Source organism: Xiphias gladius, chromosome 15 (genome assembly GCF_016859285.1).
Source record: "Xiphias gladius isolate SHS-SW01 ecotype Sanya breed wild chromosome 15, ASM1685928v1, whole genome shotgun sequence".
In the NCBI taxonomy this organism is placed as follows: domain Eukaryota; kingdom Metazoa; phylum Chordata; class Actinopteri; order Istiophoriformes; family Xiphiidae; genus Xiphias; species Xiphias gladius.
Window position 1 is genome coordinate 3,546,314 of NC_053414.1, and position 25,660 is coordinate 3,571,973.

Genomic DNA, 25,660 nt, shown 5'->3' on the forward strand with positions numbered 1-25,660 from the left:
CACGGATTCTGTGACGTCAGGGCGGTCCGCTGCTACCAGCAGGTCAAGGAATATGGCGGCGGAGGAGGAGAGCAGGTTGAAGCAGCGGAATCACAAAAACAGCATCTTCAGAGAGGGTAACGAGACACATATATGCAGAGTTGAACGGCGTTATCGACGCGACAGAGGGCAGCGGGGGCTTTCTGGATATGCGGTCTCCACCGCCGTGCGTTTGTGCGTGTTTCGCAGCGGACAGCCGCTATGAAATGACACTGCAGGCAGCCCCGCTCCGTCGGGCGATCGCATCCTCAGCCCTTTCGCATCCCGCCGTGTCCGAGCGTCGAAATATCCCAGAAATCGCGGCGCTACACAATCTCTGGGGACGGCGACCGTGGGTAGTGTTTCAGCGGACATCTGCTTACTCCCGCTGTGCGTGGCGTATCGCCCCGGAGCGGGCAGTGTTAGGCGTGTTGTTAAGCTCCTCACCTGCAGATGAATGTGTGTTTGTTGTTGGCGGTCTGCTAACAGCTGCTGGCCTCTTCCAGCTAATTCTTCATTGTTCTGTCACGTCTAACGACTGTTAACCTGTCAACAGCTAACTAGTAGCCGTCTGTTATCTACACGGATTCGCCCTAACTTCACTTACTGAATCGTTTCAGCTAGGCTAGCACACCTTGCACTGGATAATAGGATGGTTTAACGGAACCGGACACCGGCTTTTCACGGTACAAATATTGGCCAGCTTATGCCTTATGCTACAATTGAAATTGTTATGCTCAGGAATAATACTCGAACCTATCGGTACCGAATTCCGTTGAGAAAGTGAGCCAGTTAAGCTAACTTTCCTTTCATGGTGGCAAAGATTCATGGCGCTGCCCCAGAAATCCTAAATCGATTGGATTTCTGACTTATAGTCACCACCTTTTCATTTCGATCCACATATTGCTAAAACCTCAAACCTAGCAAGCCAGGCTTTTAGGGTTTTTTGTAACTGTTGTCATTGTGCACTGTGGCCGTTTCGGTGGCAGGAAAAACGGTCGAGTCAGTTCTGATTCTTTCTAGATTTTGTCGTGAAGTAATACATACTGAGCTGCTTTTGTATGCCGAGTCAAAGATGGCTTTCTCGGGGCTTGAGAGGTGTTGTTGACGTTATCGGACATGTCGTGTTTTTTTCGAAAAAGCATGGTAAGGTTAAATACTAAAGGTTTTTGAATGGGGCTTGGTTGGTAACGTCTCTCCTTACCCGAAGGCACACTACAGTGTTTTGGGACAGACAGACTCTCCCTCAGTAAGCTGCCAGCCGTCCAACTATGTCTGCATATTATTCTGTTACTTACTCTGCCTCGCAGCCGTCTGTTCGGCGACTATCTGACAGGCAACTTGTTATCACAGCCGAGCAACCGGTGATCTTCCCAAGGCCGCCAGGTCAATTTGCAGTGGGTTAGTTTCTCCCAGCAGGCTGCTAGCTGAAGACCTGATGTGAAGTTAGCTTACAGGCTGGCTGATGATGAAACCTCTAGCTTGCTGTGCTTTGTCAACACGACATGAAATGTTAGGAATGAATGAATGTTGTCGTGAATGTTGTTTGATTGGGTCACAGTCAGCAGTGCTGATTCATTAGAGCTGTTTAGCAGAGGCTAATGAAGTTTCCCTGGATGAACAGCAAATGTGGACGTTTGAGCTACGGGAAGCTGGTGCTGCTGCAGAGAGCTCCAGTGACTTGATGTCTGGAGAACTACACACTGTGTGTGCTAAGACCAAAGTGGGGCAAAAACATGGGCATCAGTAGTCATGTGTCGTGTATGTAATAGTGTTGCTGTAGTTATCCTCTTATTACAAATTCACAGTTTGAATCCTTTGGCTCTTTAACCTGCACATTGCTGCTGCAGAATGAGGAAAAATTGCCACTAGATACTGACATACACCGATGCTAATGGATCTGGGTTTGTATGCTGAATCAAAAAGGGAATTCTTCAGGCTTGAGAATTGTTTGTCATGAATTCCTCCGAATCTGTCCCGGAATCGTTATTCTCCGACGCCTGATTCACATTTTAAGGCTTGGGCTCTCCGAACTGTACATCGCTGAGGGAGAACTACTGTTTTGCCTTGTTCAAGTAAAGGTTGTGAGAAATGTTGCCCACACTTGAACCTCAGAATCTTTAGCTGTGTGTTTTTGTTTTCATCATGTCATTTATACCCCACACCCTACTTGTGAGCGCCTCCAGAGCTCTAACACACATGACCCCGTAGGTCAGCAGTGCTGCGAGCATGTCTGTCTGTTATGAATGCAGCCAGACCAGACTGTTATTAAAGTGTCTGAGTGCTGAACAGGACTGTGAGCAGCAAATACAGACGTTTGAGCAGAACCCAAAGCAGATTCCTCTGCTCTGCTGACGAGTGTGATGATACAGTGCCTGATGGAAGGGGGTGATTTGACCAAAGGGGAGAGCTCTGCTATGAGGAAATAGCAGTTTAAAATGAGAAATAAGAATCCACTGGCCGGCTCGACGAGCTAGATGAGCAAGGAAATATGCTTATTAACGTCTGTTGTTGTATTAGTGAATGTAAGAAACTTACTGAGGCGTCTCCACAACACGAAGGAATACAAGACAACAAGCATAACCAGACGATCCACTGACCCATCCAGTTTGTTATCAACTGTTGAAGTGGCAGTGGAAAAGTTGTTCCAATCTGTCCTCCTTCCTCCTTTTTTGGTTGGCAAACTACAAAACTATTTATCACAGCCAACATGTGTTGAGCAGTGGGACAAACAGTCTGGTGACTTGGCTGGTTAAACCTCTGCTCTCTGCCCTTATGCTCTCTTTTATCAGCTGTACTGTAATATGGTTGTCAGAAAAGAGTAAGAATAAAATGGTGATTTGTTTGCAGGTCATGAATATCAAATCAAATCACCATTTTATAATCAAGGGGACCGATAACCGATATTTGGAACCGATACACATATGCTGTAAAAATAAAAATCGTGGTGTCAAAATTAAGGATAACGCAAATCTACTGCTACATAAAGTCTATGGACACTCGCTGTGGTGTCCAGGTGTTTCTATTATTTTGTCCACCCCATTTATATCAATTAAAGGTGGGTGCAGTAACTTTTACTCAGAGCAAATTTTAACTGACTTACTTTGTACATCTTATTTTATTTACTTTGTGCTTTTATTTGCACTTTTGTCTGAGTACATTGTTACAAAAGTAATTTTGCTTCTGGTGAAGTAAAATTTCTTAAGTAACAGTAGTGAGTGGCCATTCACGAGCTGACGTAAGCGTACTGTCTCATATCCAGTTGCCGGCGTTTCAGTGATACTGGTGGCATTTTTTTGCTGCTCTACCTCAACCCAGCTAATTTTACTATTTTCTTTCATTAGAGTGGCTAATTACCCGCTGTCCTTTTTAAACCTACACTAGTTCTCCTTAAGCCATCTTGGCCCTCTCCTTCTTTTAGCAACTTTCTCGCTAATTCCACACTTGTTCGCATGCTATTCAGATCTGCTCTTTTCATTAGCTTAGCAGTTAGCGATTAGCTCTGCAAATGCGATCCTCTGTGCCTTCAGTGTTGATCTGCTATTACTCGTGACGTGTAACCGGTCAGATGGTGCTGTGGGCGGGACATTGCTCGTGACCAACGAGTGGTAACTACAGACAGGGAGAGGCCGCTGCATCAGAGCTAATGTAGCATATTTTTAAATTAATTTATTATATCAGCAATTGGATTAAAAAAAATTAACGATTCCAATCTAATTCTAAACATGCTGAATATCGGATTGATAGTCGCCCAGGCCGATATTCGGTCGGCCACTAAAATGCAGCTTCATGACAACAGCTGTATTGTTTGATCAGCTATATTGGTCTTTTAAATGAGTGATCCCGGAGGCAGACGGAGGACAAGAAGTTGTCTTTTTTTTTTTTTTTTTGCTGACACAGCCTTCGATTAGAATTAATGTTTAGAAAAAGCTCAGTTTTCCTAAAGTGTTAAACTTTTTCCCAGTTTGAATGGAGGGCCAAAATGGAGGGACAAAAAAAGATGTATTTTCAGAGTTTTCCTGTGCATTTTAATTTATACTACATCCTCACTAAACTGGCTTATAGCTGGGCAACAGTTTTTCCTAGATGTTGTTGAGAGGAGACTTTGAATGCAAAGTTTAAGGGTGCATCGACACACAATCTAAATAATCAATAATTATATTTAACTCTTTAAAAATTATATATATATGTATATTTTTTAAATGCTATTGTTAAAGTGACATCTGTGATATAATTAAGAAAAAAAACTCAACACACACTAGCCTGTTCCCTCACTGTGGTCAGGTGACAGCTCCTCTCACTGTAGTCACCTGACTAACACACTATCACGCGGCACACTCATTACTGACCTGTATATAGAAGACAGTTTAAATAGTTTAAACTCCAGACATTTCTTACCTCATTGTTGGTGTGATGTGATTATCTCATTTTCTCACTATGATTATTGTGGCCAAAAGTATCACAGCACGGTAAATGCTAGTGTGATATTACCTCAAACGTAACAAACACTGAACAGTGAATCATTTGAAAAAACTTTTCTGGACTCTGCAACAGTATTAAAATAAATACATGTGAAAAACACCATGAACGAAAGCAGGTTGGCTGTTTTGACAGGGACTTACAAGTGTTGTGGTGAATACTGTCAACCCCATGTTTCTCCTGTAATGATTTCAGTCACGTCTCCTAAATCCACAGAAGTTTCCCGCCAACTGTTCCAATTGTTAAATTGGAAGTATTTAGACCAGCTGAGTATTTGAAGAGACTGCATTAAAGCCATAAATCATGACTATTTTTAAATTGAGTAATCAGTCCATTGTTTAATCTGTAAAGTGTCTGAAAATACTGTTAAGAGTTCCCAGAATTCATGTTGATTTTTTTTTAACCTTTTGATCAACTGTCTAAAACCCAAATTCAGTTTACAACAAAGTAAAACAGAAGCCACAAATCCTCACATTGGAGAAGCTTAACTTACTTCGGGTTTTGATGTTTTTGCTTGGTAATTAACTTTAAATATTAACAGATTTTCAAAATTGACTATTTTCTGTTGATTGTTTCAGCTTTACACTGCATTTGTACTTTGCACTGGAGAAGTATTTTCCCTCGGGCAGCTCGTGTGCAGAACAGAGAGAACATTGGGAGACTGAATTTGCCGGATCACTGGTCTTCTCAATAGCCTCAGTTAAAGCGCTCATCGTCGTCCCAGAACAGTGTTTTTTGTTTGTTTTTTCTTTTTTTGCCACCCTGTACATTATATACATCTTCCCCTGGATGATGTGACTGTGTATAGTGTGTTTTTAATCAGTGAGTTTTGTGATGAGCATGACGGAAGCGGATCAGTCTTGTGTTGGAGCCTGCAGAGCTCTCACATGGCCTGACCAGCTTTTAACACGGACCTGAATGAAGAGGCTGTGCATCTTCCCGTGAGGCCGCAGGCTGCTCAGGCCTGCTTGGTTAGCTGTGAAATCACATGGCGGTGTCTGAGTGAGTGCCGTCACGTAACCAAAAGGTCACAGGCTCAATCCCTGAAACTGGCGCACAGTGACTTCATCATTCCCCACAAATCTTTGTAGGGCGTTTGCCAGAGATGACAAAACCATAGGCTGACCTATCAGATAAAGGGAAAACCATCCGAAAAGAGTCAAATATGTCTGTCTGAAATATCCTGATACCATGTAACCAGAGCTGTAGGTCAGTGAAGTGTAACTGCTTCCCTAAAAGGAGAGCTGAAAGCTTTATTAGTCCACAGGTTAAAACGGACTCTGGGGAACAACACTGACTGAAGACCCTGTCTATTTACTGTAAACCTCCAGCCAGCCCTGCCATCCCATAATAGCAGCAATTTCCCCTTCACTTTCCTCTTGGCCGAGCTCCTGAGAGGCTTCGCTAACTGGAGGTGGTCAGGAAACTTTTTCTGTCCGGCCGCCGCCGTCACTTCTCAACACCAAAGAGTTTATTGATCCCTGTGGAGAAGTCAGCCTTCGGGACTGCAGTCAGGCTGTAGATAAGAAGGAAGATTCCGTCCACACTGACCAACACTGTCACAGGGAGCTTTATCCAGATGCCTTCATTTGATTTGATTAATGACAGAGTTACAATGTGGAGGGTTTGTTCTTTTTTTTCTTTTTTTGAATGGCTGTTATTAGGTTTACGCCTGGTAAACCTAATAATACCTGTGTGTGTGTGGTGTAGACAGGTGACTGGCTGTTTTGGTTTACACCTGGTGAGCAATACGACAGTCCTCCACACGAAGACCAGTGTGCAGAGCAGTGACTCAATATATCGGCACGGGTCGTTTGTCGCTGACAAACATGGTAACGCATCAGATTTAAGGAGGTATTTGAAAGTGCACAGGATACATTAATGAGCAGAGAATACTTCGACAGTAGATGGATAGAGACGTTCTTCACTGTCCCCGGAGATTTGCTGCTGTTGTTGATGTTCATGTCTCAGAAGAAAAAACTACAAATACACAAAGCAAATACCGGAGACGTGCTCATATGTACACACACCTTCATTAAAAGGTGAATTTTAAATGGTCAGCACTTACATGGTGCTTTTCTAACTTAGCAAACAGAGCGCTAACTGCAAGAAGATGGTCAGACCACCGCGCTGAGCTGGTGCGAGCTTCTGGTCCACGGTGTCGACCCTGTTACACAGCTACAATGCACCTGCATGTGTCGTTAGCTGTGGGTTTTGTTTTTTGTTTTTAATTCACTGTGCTACAGTTAGCCAACTCTTTAGCACATTTAAACATGTCCACTATAACTAACTACAGTCCATAGTGTCAACAGAACTATGATTTAGTCACTTGACATCCATCATCATCCATCCACAGCCCATTGTGGTGCTACAGACATGTCCCAGCCCACAATTCATGTTATCAAGACGTAAGGTAACAAGCTTGTTTTGTTTGATACAGACCCCAGCAAAGATCACATCCCCATTTTTACAATATAGTACCAAGTTACATCACATCGAGCCGTGGTCACAAGTGTAACAGGCCACACCTGACTACACTCTGATGCTGGATTCAACAGACTTTGCCTTTTAACCCATAAAGGGCAGTTGCGTTTTTCTTTCATCCAAAATCAGGTGTGGATTTATTTTTAAAACCAGTCCTTAGTGCGCATCCCTATTAACTAATAATTTCCGGGGTGGGGGGCTCCGAACCGGTCTGCTTGGTCAGTATCAGCCCGGATACTGTTTAAACCAGATGATGCCAATATGAAATGAGACGCTGCTCTGCAGCAGCCATAGATTTTGGTGTATAGTTTAGGAGAAAGCTGATATAGGCACCATGTTCTTAAAAATAAAATAAAATAATTCTGTCCAATCAGCTATGGAAATCTTGTTGATGCCTGAGTGAAGAAGAGACCTCCGTCACCTATCGCAGCGCCCTTTTTGTGTTCTGAGCCCTCTGGTCAGCTTTTAGTCAGACTTTAACCGGACCTTTCCCTCTCAGGTGGCCACAAGTTTACGTCGGACACATCCCCGATGAGGCATGAGGAGGAGGAGGAGGAGGAGGAGGAGGTGGGCGTGGCCAGGCCGGTGCAGATTGTGATGGCAAATGAGGAGGAGCACTCGTTCACGTTGCAGGAGGAGGCGCTGGAGAGGCTGCTGCTGCAGGACGAGGTGCAGGACCTCCACGTGGTCGTCGTCTCTGTGGCCGGAGCTTTCCGCAAGGGCAAGTCCTTCCTACTGGACTTCATGCTGCGCTACATGTACAAACAGGTATGCTGTCAACTGAAGTCATGTTAAACTACAATACTCGAGAGAGCGGGTCTCCATTAACGCTGGAGAATTGTCTAACTAGGAAAAAACAGAAAAGTGGAGGATTCCTTACGATCAGACTTGTGAGGATTTCAGTCGTGCATCAAAGTTGATTCTTGATCTGGTAAGAATCGTTGACGATCGTCGTAAATAATAGCTGACAAAACAATCCCATCTCAAGGTCCACTCACTGGTCTTTACTGGTTTTGTTTTGTTAATAAATGAATCAAACAGAAATGTCAGACTTCCACCATGTTTTCTACATTGTTTTTCATTGTTTGAGCTCAAGCCATCTTGTTGCGCACGCGCTCTTCTTCGGGAATGGTTTATTGGCTCATGCTGGAGAATTAGCTCCACCAGCTGTTTATCTCGATCAACCAACTCCTAATATTTGCATAAAGGTGGAATAGAATAGAAATGTGCATTAATTAGCATTTTATTTCCCGATCTTCTCAAAATTTGTTAAAATCTGTGCTACACTTGGATGGAAACCAACCTCGTGTTACACTTTTTTTTTTTTTTTTCTCTCCCCAGGTCTATCTTAATCCAACACTTGCACGCCCAGACGTATATTGAGAGAGTTGTAGTTTGCAATCATTCGTTCCGTCCATACCGGCTGTGAAGTGAACCCTTCCTGCCATGACTACACTGTAAGAGATGAGGACAAAGCCCTCGTTCTAAAGTTCAGCTCCCCTTTTGTTTTTGCCCAGGCGGTGTTTCCTTGCTGAGCTTCAGTGGAGGGATGGTAACATAAAGAGAATTTGAGCTTGGTTCACATCTGGACGTGACCTTTGTTTTCTGTCATTATTCATGTCACGCTCTTCATTTCTTGTCATCACTCTACTCTCCAGATCTCTAATAAGACATGAAAATGCCCAGAAAAACTCTAACTCTGACTGTTAAATATTAACTTCAGCTGAACTTTTAAGTCATTTTTCCACAGAATGAGGACTGTGGATTTTGTCCTCCATCTCTTACAGTATAGTTACAAAGGGATCATTTAACACCCAGTATGGACTGGAGGAATATTTACAGCCGACAATAACTTGTTTCAACATACATTTGGGCATGCGAGGCAATGTATTCAAACAGACTTGAAAGAAATGTGAAACTCTTCTAAAGTTGAGCGTGAAAGTTCATTCTTGCCGTTGGAAGTTTGACAAAACAAAGTCATAAAAGTACTGTGGATGAAATCGTAAGTCTGTGAACTGGCATATCAACAGATCAGTCTCCGAGCCAACTGAGCAAACTCCATCTGCTGATCAGGATCACGTGATACAGCTCCAGTCGCTGGAAAGAGCTTTTGAGTTGGGATTGATTTGTCTCAAACGTTTTTTGACATGTTTCTGTAGTGCGCTCTAAAGGCAGAAAACTTTAAATTCTGAAGGAGTAAATTATAGGTCTATATGTCTAATTGTACAACAGGTTTGAGAATTATGTCAGTTCGTGTCAGATGGGCTGCACCCATCTGATATTTATGAGAGGCTGGTGTCAGACTCATACTTAATAATAAGAATTGTTGTTGTTATGTATCTACAGACGGCCAGTTTTTTTCCAGGAACTATTAAAAAAAAAACAAAAAAAAAAACTGCCATTGTTTGAGCTTGACAGCCATGTGTGGTTGTTTTTTGTAGGAATAACGTACGTGTTGTTTAGCCCCCGGATTTCATAAGGTTTTCATCACAAAACAGAATCTTCCTCATGACATTAAACCATAAAAAACTCCAAACACTAGATGACAGTATTCACCATTTCATTGGAAGTCTTTTGGCTGGGAAACTATTGTTCCAGGTAACTTCCTGTCAGCTGCTGTGAGTATCAAACCCTGCAGCAGGGAATAAATCCACTTGGAGTGTTTCTGCTTGAAACGGTGACAGGGTGTGTAGAGGAAGGTCTGAACTGTGCGTGTGTGGAGCTGTGACTCGACCTTTGGCCGTGTTAATCTACGGTAAGCACTGAGGAGCATTCTGGAGCGTTTCATCACGCTGTAAAGAGGATTTTAGGCCGGCACAATGTCTGCTCTGTGGTCGGGCCTCCGCAGAGCTCCCCGCTGCTTATTCCACATATAAAGGCCATCTTTATGCATAGAATAAGCCCCGTCCACACACGTCAGCTCATGCTAGGGTTGTTCACTCATAAATGACTTTGACTTGTTTGGTATTTAATTTGCTGAATTGAATACTGAACATTTTATCCATACAGCTTTACAGAAAATGTATTGTATCACAATATACAGTTTATTTATACTGTGAGATTAAAATGTGCTGTACCCAAAGGTAGATTTCTTTTCAAGTCTGGCTCAATTCGATCTCGGATGCCATTTGTTCATTTAAAAATTGGTGCTACATGTAGATGGAAACCCACCTTGTGTCATCTTGAGAAGGATAAATCAGATTTTTTTTTTTTTTTTTTTTTGCACAACCATATATACATTGAAAAAGTTACTGATGGCTGTAGTCATTCCTCCTGTCTGTCTATACTGGCTGTGAAGTGATCCCGTCCTAACACGACTTCACAGGACAAAATCTGACCTACAGCTCTTTCAGATAAATAAAGAATAAACAAATAAAGTTTCTGCAAGAGGATTGTCGCCAAGTGGTAAAATAAACTGGACACCAACGAGTTCCTGGGAGGATATAAAAATGTAAACTGATGGAATGAACTGAAAAATGAGAAGCAATGTGGGACGTAGAAATGTACTGAAAAAACAGCTCTTATCTCCCTGTGGGTCTTCTGCTCCTCTGTCATTATGAGCAGTAACCTTGGTGATGATTTGAATAATGTTGCGCTGCGGTTTTCTTTTCTAGTTCAGCTGCATTGGACCAAACACCGACCTCTTATTTTTCAAGGTCTCGTCTCATAGTTTTGACTTAGTAATACTGAACAATTTTTTTTGACAAAAGAAATTACGAATTGTCGTCATGGTTTTGCATCAAAAGGCATCACTTTTAGTAGTTAAAGTGTGTCATACGTGCATAGCAACATGGACCATTGAAGCCTCGGTCTTTCTCCCTTGATATTCTGTTTGTTAAACCAACTCTTGTTTTTACAGTAAATATTCATCGCCTGAAGTACAGAACCTGGTTTCAACATGTTGTTTCATTCTGGGTGTGTGGTTAGTCAGTGTATTATACTAACCTGGAACAAGACCGGTGTTGTAAGCCCTCCAGCCTCCTCTTGTCTTCCTCCAGTCCAATTCATGGATCGGCAACGTGGACGAGCCTCTGACGGGCTTCACCTGGCGGGGCGGCTGTGAGAGGGAGACCACAGGCATCCTGGCCTGGAGCGAGCTGTTCGTGGTGGAGAAACCTGACGGCTGCAAGGTCAGTTCACAGGCTGGTGCCGCAGCTTCGATGGCAGGAAGCATCTTTTCAACAATTTATCTTTTATTTTATTTAAAAAAAAAAAAAAAAGTTTAACGTGCGTTCGCGGTAATCCCAACTAACTACACGAGATAATCCAGTTGTAGTGAGAGCTGTTGGAGTGAAATTAATGTGTGCTGTTGTTTATTGCAGGTTGCAGTTCTACTAATGGACACACAGGGGGCGTTTGACAGCCAGTCTACCATCAAAGACTGTGCCACGCTGTTCGCTCTGAGCACCATGACCAGCTCTGTCCAGGTCGGCTTTCTGTCTCTGATGTGTGCTCAGTTCACAAGACATAATTGGACTTTGTTAGTTAGGGAATTTGGCGCGTTGATTCAGACTGATGTAATAACTGCTGTAGGACAGAGACCATGTTATAGGAAGTATGTCATCCACATCACTGTAGCAGAGTGTGAATTCTCAAGCATCGGGATTTGAGTCCGGTGCGTTTGGGGCTTTAAGTGATGAAGGCCTCAGTGCGGTGGTACTGGGCGACTAACGGGTGGAGGTCTTGGTTTGCTGTATGCGTTTCAGGTGTACAACCTGTCCCAGAACGTCCAGGAAGACGACCTTCAGCACCTCCAGGTCTGTATCAGCGTTCAGGACGGTTTTACTTACTACTCTACTCAACAGCTGACTGGGTCCCTAAGATCCCTCCAAAACCAAAGAACAGTTAATAACAAAGCTAAGCTGTCTATGGCCTCTCTAGCGCCCCCATGAGGCGGTAATGTTCATAACTCCAGAAAACTAAACTATAAGTTTAGTTGTGAGTTGAGTTCACTGGTATTTTAACATGTCATCTTGTTATTTTGCTAAGATGTTAACTTAAGCATATTAGCGACACGTTAACCTTTGTATTCTGCTCATTTGGATGCTTCCTGGTCACTTCAGGGCTGTAAGCCGCAGCTTCTTGTATTAAATTCCTCCAGCCAACTCACTGTTGGTCCTTGCACAGTCCTGCTAGATCACAGCGAGCTACTGAAAAATGCCAAAAATGCAATACTGAAAAGAGCCAAAAGATTTTTGGTTCCCCAATTGGGTAACTTTGAATCTATCTCGTGTTTCAGCGGTATGCGGCTCTCTGAGGTGAAAGTACAGGTCCCTCCGGAATTATTGGCAGAAGCACGTAGCTCACCAGACACGAAGGTCTACAGAGAGAGTCAAAAATGGGTTTTATCCTGAGGTAAAAGCCTGGATATGGTGTAGAAGTCTCGCTTTAGCTTGAAGGTTAGACGGGGCTGCGGTAGGTAAGGGTTAGGTGTGGTTATTGTCAGGGTAAGAATCGGGGAAGGACTGCGGGACCCATAAGGATTCACTAATGAGGGACAGGTATTGTCACGAAATGCTCCACTTCTATCAAAGCTGCCTCCATCTGTCCAGAGTTTTGCCGCAGTTGCTTTTAGCCAACTGTGTTAAACAAGGCTGTAACTCCAGATGTCTTATCTAAAATACTTTGTCCATTGTTGTCGTGTCCATTTCCCCCTCCTGTGTTAATCAGCAGACCCCTCTTTCACCTTCCCGTGCAGATAACAGGGCGTCCGACTGCTTTGGCAGAGCGGCTGTTTGCTGAGTTCTAATCCCACAGATTTACCGCAGCATTTCTGTTAAAGTCCGTCTTCTCTTGAAGACGTGAGCGAAGAGCTCCATATCGGGTGTTTTACGAAGTGCTCGGGTCAGGATTAGCTGCGGTAATGAACCCGGCAGGCGGCCATATGAGGCAGAAAGCGGCTCACGCTGAAAAGCTGCTGAAACTTTCTCTTCCATCTTTGGGCCCAACTGCTCCTCACTGCATTTCAGATCACCTGTCAATCAAAGCGAGGGTGGGCTCTGGTGTATTCTCCTTTTGATTTTATTTTCACCAGAGTTTCATGTCTGACAAGGTTCTGCACATGTTGGACTGTTCAGAGTAAAACTCTGAGCAGGAGAGTTTTTGGGGATCAGCTTGAACTTGGCAACAAACATAAGTCAGGTCAAGTTCAACCCGGTTTATCTTTTTTTTCTTATTTTTATTCCAAACAGAAATCAATCTTATCTCTGGCTGCCGCAGCAAGTTTGCGTAGAGCAGCAAATGGAAAAACTTTCTCGGCCCGGATAAAGCTGGATCGCTGTAACAACCAGATATGCACGCATTAGCTCCCATACTAATTGATTGGGTTTTTGATTAGAATTTAAACTTGAGTGGTTGTATTCTCTCCTCAGCTCTTCACTGAGTACGGACGACTGGCCATGGAGGAAGTCTACGAGAAACCTTTTCAGGTACCATCTGCTGAGACCTTCTTAACGGCTGAACTATTTTCAGAAAATATTTTTGAAAAATTGAGCAATCCGCCCGCGTGAGCTTTGTCGCGTCCTCCTTCTAGTTTAAGTTTAGTTTACTTCATCAGGTTTTCCTTGTCGGCGACCATGTGTCCATTTTAAAAACAACACTAAGCTCAACATTAATCTCGTACGAAGAGAAGAGATGAAATGCACCAGATTCAGCTACGAGCCAGTTCTGTCTGCAGTTCCTGTGCAGGAAGACACACAAACACTGATACTACTAATGCAGTTAATACAAATACAAGTTCAAAATAAATTCTACATTTAATCAGTTCAGTTTCTGGGGTGAACTGTTTTGGTTTTGTTTTTTTTTGTTGTTGTTAGTTATCTCAAGTTTTTGCAATTATTATATGTATTGCAACTAAAACTCACATTGTAAAACATGGACAGTTTCTTTCTCTCGTGCCTTCGTGACTTATTCTGGTCAAACTTCCAGCAGCACCTGTAGTATAAAGAACATGGTTCTGCATTGGCACCTGATGAGGGCCACAGAAAAGCTGAACAGAGTTGGTCTCTGCACTAGCAAGAGTCGCTGGACTTTTGACTGCGTCAGACTGTTTCTCTCCGCCGTGTGCTTCAGAAGTAGGTCAAGTTGTGCCAGAAATCCTCACTCTGATCTTGGATCAATAACCTGAATGTGTCCCTCTTTTCAGACCCTGATGTTCCTGATCAGGGACTGGAGTTACCCTTACGAACATCCGTACGGTCTGGAGGGAGGATGGAGCTTCCTGGAGAAACGACTGCAGGCGAGTTTCACCGATCAGGCTTTTCTCTGACTTGAACATCACAGTTCAGCAGTACAGGGAGAGTTCCGGGACCCGTTTAGCTGAGCTTAACACAAAGACCGGAAGTTTCTTTTCACTTTATTTGGTTTCGTTTCCTTAGATTATTCTCTTATAACTTCAGTAGCTTTGTGTTTTAATATCTGTATGTGCCTGGTAGGAAACAGCATTTCATTCTGACGTCCAAGTGCTGGCGGGCTGATAACACTAATCTTGGCTCTATCAAAAGAGAAAATCCCCCTTCCAGCAACTGCCGCTGAGTTGTACCAACGTGTTAACGTCTGTGTTCAGGTGAAGCAGAACCAACATGAGGAGCTGCAGAACGTCAGGAAACACATCCACTCCTGTTTCTCCAACATCAGCTGCTTCCTACTGCCTCACCCCGGCCTCAAGGTGGCCACTAACCCTCAGTTTGATGGCCGGCTCAGAGGTACAGCGCTAACAGTCCCTTTTCACTTATTACACACAACTGTGGAGTAAAAATCTTCACACAGGATCATAAATCTAAGTTAAAAAGTTGGTTTCGCTGTTGTTCGATCCAGACGCTGTTAAATGTTGATTCCCATCACTTATTATAAAACATGCCGAACATCACAGATACATGAAGCTGCAGTTTGTACATATGAACCTCTCTGCTGCAGCTTCATGCTCGGTTTTAACAGTCCAGTTGAGTAACTGTTCAGACCCTCAAACACCACGAAAGTTTTCCTTGAGGAAAAACTGGACAATCGCAGGATAGAAATAAAAAGTTACTTTACTTTATGTCGGGTGATGGATAATAAGCAGCAGATTTCTCTCAACTACATCTTAAACCTTTTAATGGCAAATAATTAAAGTCAAGTAATCTACAACGTTTATAATGGAGATATTGGAATAGTAAGAGTGAAGCTGATATCAACTTAAAGCCGTCTCACAGTGACGGAAAGGCTCCATGTAGGAAGATTAAGTTTTCTTGCCTCTGGCGAAAAAATCACTGTCTTATATAAGTGCTACTGTTGAAGTGCTACCCCACTTCGATTCTTATCACAACCAAGTGCACCATGTGCACATTACAGGCCGTTTAAAGGTTTTTAAAAACTCTTTCCTCACCAAAAACCTTTCACTATCATAGCGACGAGAACAGTTTTCATCTTGAATGTATGCCAATGAAATGTTTAATTAAACAATCTTTTTTTTTCAAAAACGTGTTCAATATCCTATATTTTCAGAGATAAAGTAATTTATGCTAATACATGTAATGGTCACCGTGGTTCTGTGATGTTTACATGAGATGTTATCAAGCATTAAATAGAGCTGTGTAAAGTCAGGCAGAAACAGGCACCAAACTGCTACTGCAGGAAGGTGTTGAGGTAGAAAGTTTGCCTTTGCAAAAGCTGAGAACGAGCAAGGTTTTTTTCCCCCCAGTTCAAAAAGATCTGCAGGCTGTGGCAGCAGTAGTTTGCAAGTCCAGACAGAGCTTGGTGTGATTGTAGTGTGAGTTGAGCTGTAACTCAGTAGAAACAGGTCGAACCATAGAGGCAAGTTAGAACGTCACCCTGGCAGGTTGGAGTCATCCCCAGTTACCATGGTGAATCAGAAATCGAGTGTGAGCTAAATGCCTAGAAAGTCAACTCTTAGTTATTAAGCTTGTGTTGAAGCAGTCGGTTTCTACGACTTGTGGTGTGTGTCTCAGATATCGATGAGGACTTTAAGAAGGAGCTGGTGAACCTCGTCCCGACGCTGCTCTCTCCGGAGAACCTGGTGGAGAAAGAGATAGGAGGAGTCAAAATCACCTGCAGAGACCTGCTGCAGTACTTCAAAGTGAGTTCCTATATGTGGGCACCTGGGTCACTTCAGTGGCCCTTTGGTTGGTTTACTGGGCGCCTTCAGGAAAAGTGGCTGCGTGGGACAGAATGTCATAGGACGTGTGACAGGACAGAAAATGCTTGGTGGGTCAGATGAAGAAGAAGCACAGTGACGCCGGCGTATTTTCCTCTTCTTTTTTTTTTTTTTTTTTCCTTCTATATTTCGGTTGCCCCCCCCCTTGTGTCTGTGTTTTGGTGGGGAGGGCTTAGGTAGATCTGTTTAGAAAATAGACCGTATCTTTTTACTGATGCACTGTGGTGATTGTTATATTTCAAAATAAAAAATGCAACTCATAAAAAAAAAAGTGAGAGTTACCAAGTAAGACCCCGGCGATTTTCATTTTCTACAACCAAAGTTTCAAAATAGCTTCTGCACAAAAGAGTTGCAATGTGGATTCCTGGTCAGATAAAACTGTTTTCAGGAGATGATTAGTGTTTTTGGGAAAATGTCAGGAAATTGTTCACCTGAAAAATAAAGCTTAACATAGAGAAACTGAGAGTCTCAGAGAGAGAGAAGATCGTAGTTTATTAAGTGAGAGAATAATAGTTTTTCAGTTAAGTGCAATCTTCTGTCAAGATGGTTGTCGAGCATCCGTTAGTTTAACTATTCTCCCCATTTAACATACTGGTTGAAAGCTGTAGAAAAAACTAGTAAGGGGACCTTGAGTTGGGATTGATTTTTGGCAAATTCCTATCAATAGTTTTACAGCTTTACTGAGCTCACTGCAGTCAGAGAGAGAGGCCACTTGGTCATGGTGGCGAAACTGGTCTTAAGTATTTTTTTCTTTTTTCTTCCTCCATTGTTGTGGGTTTTTATTGTTTTTGGTTTTTTGTTTATTTTATGTCTGTGGGAAGGGAACTGACCGTCGGTTTGCTGATTGTTCCTCGGGTTTTTCTCCAGCTTCAGTTACCTGTCTCTCGTTGCGTTTTCAGGCTTACATGAAGATCTACCAGGGAGAGGAGCTCCCTCACCCCAAGTCCATGCTGCAGGTCAGTTCAGCTCGTACAGAACCTACTTCAGACAATCTCCCCGTTACACGGCTCCATTTTCTGGACGCTTTACGTCATGACATTTGATGCGTTGACAGCAGGTGACGAGAGAGAGAAAAAACAAAAAACATCAGTGATTGTTTACATCCATCTCTAACAAGTTGAATCTTTAAAACTGTTGTTTTCTTGAGTGTATTTCTCACCATTAACAAACAGCATATCCTCTGTTGCTGGATTATGCTTTATATTGACGTTATGTTCCCTCATCTGTTACCAGGCAACAGCTGAAGCCAATAACCTTGCAGCTGTAGCAGGAGCCAAAGACGTATACAACAAGAGCATGGAGCAGGTAAGGCGTCCCTGTCGGCTGGATGTCAGAGGTCCAGACTTGGTTTGATGAGGTGGGTTTTACCGGTTGTGTGAACTTCTCACGTTTCCCGGTCTCAGATCTGCGGTGGAGATAAACCCTACATTTCCCCGGCGGAGCTGGAGCACCGTCACGCGGAGCTGCGGCAGGTGTCGGTGCGGCACTTCCGCTCCGTTAAGAAGATGGGCGGCGAGGATTTCTGCCGGCGCTACCAGGAGCAGCTGGAGGCGGAGCTGGACGAGGCCTACACCAACTTCAGTAAGCACAACGACGGCAAGAACATCTTCTACGCCGCGCGGACGCCCGCCACGCTGTTCGCCGTCATGTTCGTGATGTACGTGGTGTCGCTGGTCACGGGCTTCGTGGGCATCAGCTCCGTGGCCACGCTGTGTAACCTCGTGATGGGCGTGACTCTGACGGCACTCTGTATCTGGGCTTACGTCAAATACTCCGGAGAGTTTCGTGAGGTGGGAGGAGTCATCGACCAGGTGGCCGAAACCCTCTGGGAACAGGTGAGAGGACGGTTGTTCTTGTCTTCTGTAGAAGTCATGTAAACGTCGCTTTCTCTTCTCCCTCTCTCACACACTCGCTGGGGGCTCCCCGAGCTCCTCTGCTGTTCTCTGACGGGTTTTGAATTTGGCTTCAGCAAACAGGATAATGAAGTTCGCCCTCACAACGGACACGACCTCGTCTTTTTCCTCTCTTCTTCTTGATCACATTGCGTAAAAGTGAGCGGAACAGCTCCGACCCAACTCACCCGTTAAAATAAACCCACACAGCAAACTCTTCCTCATTCAAACAACCAATGTGCTTGTTTTCCTGTACATCTGCCTGCGTTTGGAAAACGTTAAACATAGAGTCGTCTTATTGGCGCTGGTATTGAGAAACTTCAAAAAAAACCCAACCTTGTGAAAAACCAACAGAGGTTTCTTTCCCTTTAAAAGAGAACCTCTGTTTGGGGGGGGGGGGGCTTTTCGGTTCCTCTTCAGAGCTTCTGTCCCATAATTCCCTTTTCTTTTCTACTTTCTCTTTTCTCTCTGTACGTGTTGCACTGTGAGACGATGCACTTCTTTCAACCTTCAGAGTTTGTACAACACTATCGTCCTTTTTTACGTCATATAGGTTTGTAAGGCCATTATGGTCCATGTTGCACATTAATCAGCAGGACTAGCTCATAGAAATATTGAATATAAATGGGAAGTACCTTGATTTGTCAGGTGTTTTGTTCACTGGATTAACTAAAAGTTCCTGTCTGCTTATATTTGATTCTTTCCACAGTTTGTCAATAGATTTCAAGAAACGTTGCTTTATCAATATCAGGATACGACACGAGATGTGCCGTGAGGATTTTATCCACATTTCCCTTCTCTGCTTTCGACATCTCTGAGCCTTGGAAACGTTTTCACAACAACAGAATATGATTCAGACTGAACTCTGGCTCTAGAATAATGTTTTTTCTTTTTTTTCTTTTTTCTTTTTCCTAACCTTGATTCACTTCACCATCCCCTTTTCATCCTCCTTTTCCTCTGACTCTTCTTTTATTTTCTCTCTCATTGCTTCCAGAGGACTCCACGAAAGGTGAGCACTTTACAGAGCTTACGAAGTCAGGCACACCTGTACAGGCTGATTTTGTTTTAAACAGCTGTGGGGAGAAACGGCGTCATTTCGTTTTTTCTTTTTCCAGTTGTGTGCTGACTAAAAAAAATTCCCCAGACAACTCGAGGAAATGTTCAACCTCCAAACAAGCAAACAGGACTTTGTTTGTGTGAAAACACTTTATTCTTCCTCATGGGGGAATTAGTTTGGGCTCCACACTGCAGTTCCACAGTAAATTAACAAACAGCTCAGAGTAACAACGCAGGCAACGAGAAGACCCATGACATGGAACCTGCAGCAAACATCATAAAACCACCAATCAGAACAAATATAAATCATAAGACCAGCAGCTTAAAAAACAAACAGGAAAAATCAAACCTGTGTGTTTTTGTTTTTACAAAACATGAGCATGACACACGAGTCCTGCTCCATGTTTATCCGTTGCACATACACCGGCAGCCAATGGCGCTTTCATTTCATGGTATTTAAAGACACATTTTGAGTGAATAGTGGTTTTCAAGGCCTGTTTATGGTTAAGAGAACTTTTTTTTTTTTTTTCTTTTCCGGGACCTTTTCTATCAGTCGTGTTTGCTGATCTGAGCATTTAGGTTCTCCCGACTCCTCCGCCTGGTTCAGTTAACCTGACCCCCTCCTCTCTCTCCTCCTCTAGGTTTTCTCCAAACTCTTCGAGGTGGCTCGGAGTCGAGTCCCGTTGGGAAGCCTGATCCCGGCGCCGTGGCCTCGGCTCACCACAAACAACAACGTGAAGAAGAAAAACTAGCAGCACGCCACCTTGGTCTCGTCACGTTTTATTTTTCCCCTCTCCCTCACCCTCTGCTCGGTTGTGAAACGACATTTTTAGGACGGTTTGACAGGTATAAATCAGTCTTTGTTCTCTGACTGTAGATGATGGTTCCCCACCGTGACGGCCGTAGGTTTAAGGACTCGCTGTAGACCCGGACGAAGCAGTTTGATGTATTTTATTATTTGTCAGTGGGCGGGGTTATGGTATTTATTGGTGGGAGGGGCCATTGTTCTATCACTGAGCGTCATCCCGGGTGTGTGTTCACCTGTCGCACGATGACTCGTCATCTTAATGATTCCCATTTATGTGAATGTATGAATGAAGACCGTGACCACAGACCCTCCTGTCGTCCGAGTCAGGCTCGTCTCTGTCGCTGGGCGGCGTCACGAGGAGGAGTCACAACCAAAGTTTACGGCTTTACTCATAGAGGCTCTCAGACAGAGCGAACTGACAAACACGGGCAGGAAACTGCAGCTGACGGGTGGTTTTTGGGGCTTGAAGGACCGTTTGGTTTCAGGGAAAGTTTTCCTACTTACCCAGAATCAGAAACTCATGGATGAGTTCCTCCATTTCTCTGCCCTTTTGAAGGTAAATTGAAGAGTCTGGCGTAGCTCTTGATGAAATGGGAGCAGTAGACAAATACACCTGAGGCCTCAAAAACTCATAATTCCTCAAACTTCTGTGTCCGTTGAAGTGACCAGACATCAGTCAGGAGATGGAGGAAGGCCAGAGAAATGCTACGCACCAATCCGTGGTAAATATTCACGGAAGTGTCAGTCTGCTTCAGTGAAGTGGAACCTGCCGTCGTCACGTGACCTTAAGCGCAGGAAGTCCGGTCAAATGGCTACGGAAGTGGATCTTCCATTTAGAAGAATAATAGAACCGGAGACGATGGATCACTGGATTTTTTTTTTTTTTGTCTTAAGCCCATGACCTCAGCACTTCATACGTTACTGTGATTCTGTCACATAGCGTTCATTACTTTATTTTATTTTTTTAACCTGTTATTCAGCAGCAAGTTGTGTCTTTAAAATGTATTTTTAAAATCTCATAGATGTCTAATGTGAGTCCACAATGAAAGTAAATTCAAGACCAACACTTCTGTCTCGGTCTGCCACAGCCAGCGGAGCAGAGAGGCACAGTCTGTACAAACGGTTTTTCATTCTGACTGAATGCAAGTAACCATGACTCTCATCATCGATTCATCCGCAGATTATTTTCTCCATGGATCGATTATTAGTTTTGTCTCTAAAATGTCCAAACGTAACGTGAAATGCTTCACTCCCGGAGCCCGGTTTTGTGCGAAGGTCAGTCCAGAAGTCGAAAACCCAAAGACATTCAGTTCACAGCGACACCGGACAAAGAAAAATGTTAAATCTGCAGACGTGAGAAGTTGGAAAAACGACAGAAACGAATCAGTTATCAAACGGTTGCCCATCAGTTTTCCACCAACTGACTAATCGATTGATCCACTGATCGTTTCAGCTCTGATTCTGAGCAGGAAGTAGACATCTGAGGTTAGGAAATACCTCAGACGCTGCTGGATACAAAGCAAAAAATAAGCATTTGATTCTTTCCCTCTCGGGATTGTGGAGTGAGTCACGGACTCATTTTCAGCCTGGCGTTACTCGCTGTTCCTCGTGGTTTTAAACCAGGTTTTCACGCTGCTGTTAACAGGAAGTGGCTCAGATCTTCAATACGAAGTAATTTTAAATACGAAGTTGAAAATATGAATACAGGGTTGGTGAAGTCATGAGTGTCAACAGGAGGTGAACAGCGTTCGCGGTCGCTCTGAGCTCTTGTGAATTAGCTCAAATATTCTTAAAACTAAATTTTAAAAAAGAGAAAACAAAAACCATGTACAACACACGAGATTTTCAGTCTGCATGTTCAAGAACAACGTAAAAAACAAGGTTTCGGACGAGGCTGACTGGGTCCAACTTTAATTGGGCGAACAAACCTACTCTGCAGCCGTTTGATTTTCTGACAGGCTGAGCTGAACTAGAGTCATCTCAACATGCTAACGCCGCGCTGTCGGTTCCGGAGGCTTTGGGTAGAAAGAACTCCTCCTGCAGACAGTTGCTCCTCCAGTCGAACCTTCCATGAGTTTCTGACGGCGGGAAAGTACAAGAAGTGCAAGTAACAGAAGCTGAATTTCCCTAAAACCAGACAGCGGTTGAGTTGTCGAGCTGGGTGGACAGGTGTCATGCTGACCAACAGACGAGCCTGTTACTGCTACTTACTTTAGACCAGCTCATCATGAGATCTCAACTTGATGATCATCATCAAGCTTTCAAATGATCACTACTTTCAGTATTTACCTCCTTTTTCTTTTGTGTGCTTTCCATCTACTTCAGAGGTTTGACATCTTGGGAACCAAAGTGTTTTTTGTTTTTGTTTTTTTTTTTTGTCTGAGAGTGAGCTGTTCAGGCGGAAATCGAGCTCGTGTCTGCGCGTTAAGTACAGAGCTGGAGTCGGCGGCGATCAGGAGCTTAATCCCTCCCCCGCGGCCCCAGCTCCAGTTAAAAACACGACATTGCTGTTGATCCTCTGATCTCCCAAAAAGACAGTAAATATGCCACTTTACCAAAACGTTGAACCCTTTCTCAAGTCTTCAGTTATCGGGCTTCTAAACATGGTAGTTGGTGTTAAAGATCTCAGTCCTCTTGATCTGACTGCCAGTGTTTCCCAGCAAAAGCTTTTTCATTTTTCCCTGCGGTTCAGTTCACCTGTACATACTATGTAACTGTTTCCCCTGAGCGTTGCCCCTCCCCCCCGTCATTCCTCCTCCATCTTGACAAATCTGAAGGACTGAACCACCTCTTCCTGTTTTTAAAGCACCAAGAAGCCGTTTAGTAAAACACTAAAACTCGAGTCGAGGCTCGTTTCCCCTCATTTCGTCCGTTTTGCGTCACCCACCCAATATGAACACTTTGTCACGACGGCGTCATGTGTTTCAGTTTTAAAAAAGCCAAAATCCGTGAAGCGGATGAATGAGAGGTTCTTTCCCAACCTCGACCTCGGTTTGGGGGTCGGAGGTCATCGCGTTGTTTAGCTGACTCGTGTTTTCTTTAATCATTATTCCATCCACCACATCACCACTGTGTGCTTTTTGTTTTTGTACAGTTTAGTTTTTTACAGCCTCATCCACACGTAGGGCATGTGTATGAAATATATACATATATAAATATAAATTTTCTAGACCTTTTTGTAGCTGGAAGAACAACGGTTGGGTGGTAGACCAGATTCAGCTCACTGGATGTAAAGGAATGCTTTCGTGATTTGTGGATATGTCTAATAAATTCCTTTTTTTATAAATATATTTGTAAATTTAATCTGACATGAGCACTGCGATTCCACCCCCTGCTGGCGAAGAATGTTTATAATCTGGATTTTTTTCTTTTCTTTTCTTTTTTTGTCTTCTGTTGCATTTTAAAGTTGTTTTCGTTAATTTATTTTTCAATACACTATTAAACCAAACTGCTACAACACACAGAGCGGTGTCAGTCTGTCTTTAAATTTTATTGATTTATTTATTTTATTGTGCAGCTGTGTGGATGAACATGTATAGCGCCAACAGATGGCGCTGTTCGCTGTTCACAGGCCGAGGCGTTTCAAGGTCAGAGAAGGTTCATCAGCGGCTGTTTCCTGATGCCTTTACCAGCTCCTGATAATGGTTTCAAAATAAAACTGAAATAATGCCCTCTCATTTTTTTTATGTCTGTTCTTGGAGGAATTTTATTTTTAGATGTTTTACAGTGACTATAATTAATATTTTATAAGTGTACGTGGTGATGAACCTACAGAGATTCACCAGCGAGTTTCAGCTCATTGTTTATCTGTTCGGACCAGAACTCTACTGCTCCGGTTCTCTCTCACAGCATCGTTTTCAGAGGAAACCGCTGTAAGAAGCCACCGTCCACCACCTGCTCAGCAGCAGACAGACCCAGTCAGAGACCAGCTGGTGAACATAGTGGAGCATTTGGCAGCTGAAGAGCCAGATGTTTCCCTCAGGAGCTGGTGGAGACCAAAACCAGAGCTAAAAGAGAGGGAGTACTGGACTTGAATTCATCAGGTGACACAAACACCAGACCCAGAAGAATCATCGTGTTTCTCTGTAGCTGCTGGATGTGGAAATAAGCAGCTGTTTGATCACAAGGTCAACGTATCAACTTTAAAGTCGATCTATTAGTGTTTTCTTTCACAACTGGTTTCAGCTGAAAACAGGTAGCGAAAACAAAATCGGTTGTTTCAGGTTTAAGTAACAGTGGGTCTCCTGGTTTTTGTAGTTGGACCAAAAAACTAAAAACAAATGTCCACTTACTAGCCGCCTTGTGAAGCTCTCAACCACATCACATTGGTCTTTCCAGGTGACGTTTGCTTTGGAGCTTTTTCTCTTTTTCGTTTACCTGAGTTCGTCGTCCGTTCGCTGACGAGAAGAAAAACATGAAAGACGGAAGATGAAACCTGCGCCTGTTCACAAGCAGGTAAATATAACAGTAAAACAGGGTTATCATGGTTTTGTTTTTTGTTTTTTTTATTCCTCATGTCATATTTGAGGCCCCAACATTTCTCTTGTGTGAAAAAATGGGCCATGATTTCAATAAATTCTGATCAATTTTTTAACTTTACCATGAAAAGCATGTGATGCCAGAGAAAGATTAAAATTTCTAATTAAAAGGTGACCCATTGAACAAGTAGTTTGTTTCCACACCTACTATTTTATGTAATGAAATTTGGACTCAGTCCTTGTGGCTGCTCCAGTGTTAAAGTTCTGTTTGATAGTGTTAAGATATATAAATATTTTATATGATTGTCAAAGACATTTAATTTAATTTAGAATCAGTTCAATTCCGATTTTGTGGCACATGTTCTTTAAACTGAAATTTAGATTTTTAATCACTAAAGATTAAAACAAAGCAAAGCTTTTTCCTGGATCTTTGAGGGGAATCACTCGGGCCTTGGTCCAACCTCAGGGTGAGAACCAGCTCGAGGTTTCTGAACCGTGACTTTTATCTTGGTCGGACCAGAGGGAAGTTTGACAGTGATGTTTAGGTGATTACCACTGCACAGATCTCTCCACAGAAGGGTTTTTTTTTTTCTCACAATAATCATATATATATGACACACACATATATATATGTATGTATATGTATATATGTATGTGTATATATATATGTGTGTGTGTGTGTATGTGTACATATGTGTGTGTGTGTATATGTGTACATATGTGTGTGTGTGTGTATATCTGTACATATATGTGTATATATATGTGTATATGTGTATATATATGTATATATATATGTGTGTGTGTGTGTGTGTGTGTGTGTGTATATGTATGTGTGTGTGTATATGTGTACATATATGTGTATATATATGTATATATATATGTATATGTGTGTGTGTGTGTGTTTGTGTATAATATTCATATATAAGTTGCATTAATGCGTCAGAAAAAGAGAAAAGCAAAACTTCCAACAGCAGCAGGACACAGACTGAACTAAAGTCAACAGACTGAACCAGAGCAGAGAAACCACCAGATGGAAGCAAAACACTAAAGATAAAAATAAAAAACCGAAGAAAAAATATCCAGATTTCTTCATTAAAAAAAGCCAAAAATCAAACCGCGGTTCTTTACTATGCTGCCCGGCGAAGGTTCAGCAGCAGAGGCAGTGAAGCTGAAGAGGGTTCGTCTGTTGTCTCTCAGTCCGTCCATGGGCTGGACAGCAAACTGTGAAACTGACAGACAGGTCAGTTATGTCCCCCCAGTAAAGACATGGCCATACTGTACACACACACACACA

At 43.0% G+C, this 25,660-nt stretch overlaps 1 protein-coding gene across 1 annotated transcript; it reads left to right on the forward strand.

The window, feature by feature from the left end:
- The first annotated feature begins 21 nt into the window (after positions 1-21).
- Positions 22-21,704, forward strand: LOC120799792 (atlastin-2-like). The gene is made up of 13 exons (XM_040145165.1): positions 22-116; positions 7,481-7,749; positions 10,980-11,111; positions 11,304-11,408; positions 11,688-11,738; positions 13,353-13,409; positions 14,126-14,218; positions 14,546-14,684; positions 15,927-16,054; positions 17,032-17,088; positions 17,366-17,437; positions 17,536-17,967; positions 19,722-21,704. The coding sequence occupies exons 1-13, from the start codon at positions 53-55 to the stop codon at positions 19,830-19,832; spliced, it is 1,710 nt and encodes a 569-aa protein (XP_040001099.1). The 5' UTR covers positions 22-52; the 3' UTR covers positions 19,833-21,704.
- Positions 21,705-25,660: the final 3,956 nt, after the last annotated feature.

Excerpts from the sequence above, each read along its gene's own strand:
- LOC120799792 (XM_040145165.1), top strand. The coding sequence starts at position 53 with ATGGCGGCGGAGGAGGAGAGCAGGTTGAAGCAGCGGAATCACAAAAAC. Across the intron at positions 117-7,480 it reads AAACAGCATCTTCAGAGAGG|GTGGCCACAAGTTTACGTCG; the intron begins GTAACGAGACAC and ends TTTCCCTCTCAG. Across the intron at positions 13,410-14,125 it reads TCTACGAGAAACCTTTTCAG|ACCCTGATGTTCCTGATCAG; the intron begins GTACCATCTGCT and ends CCCTCTTTTCAG.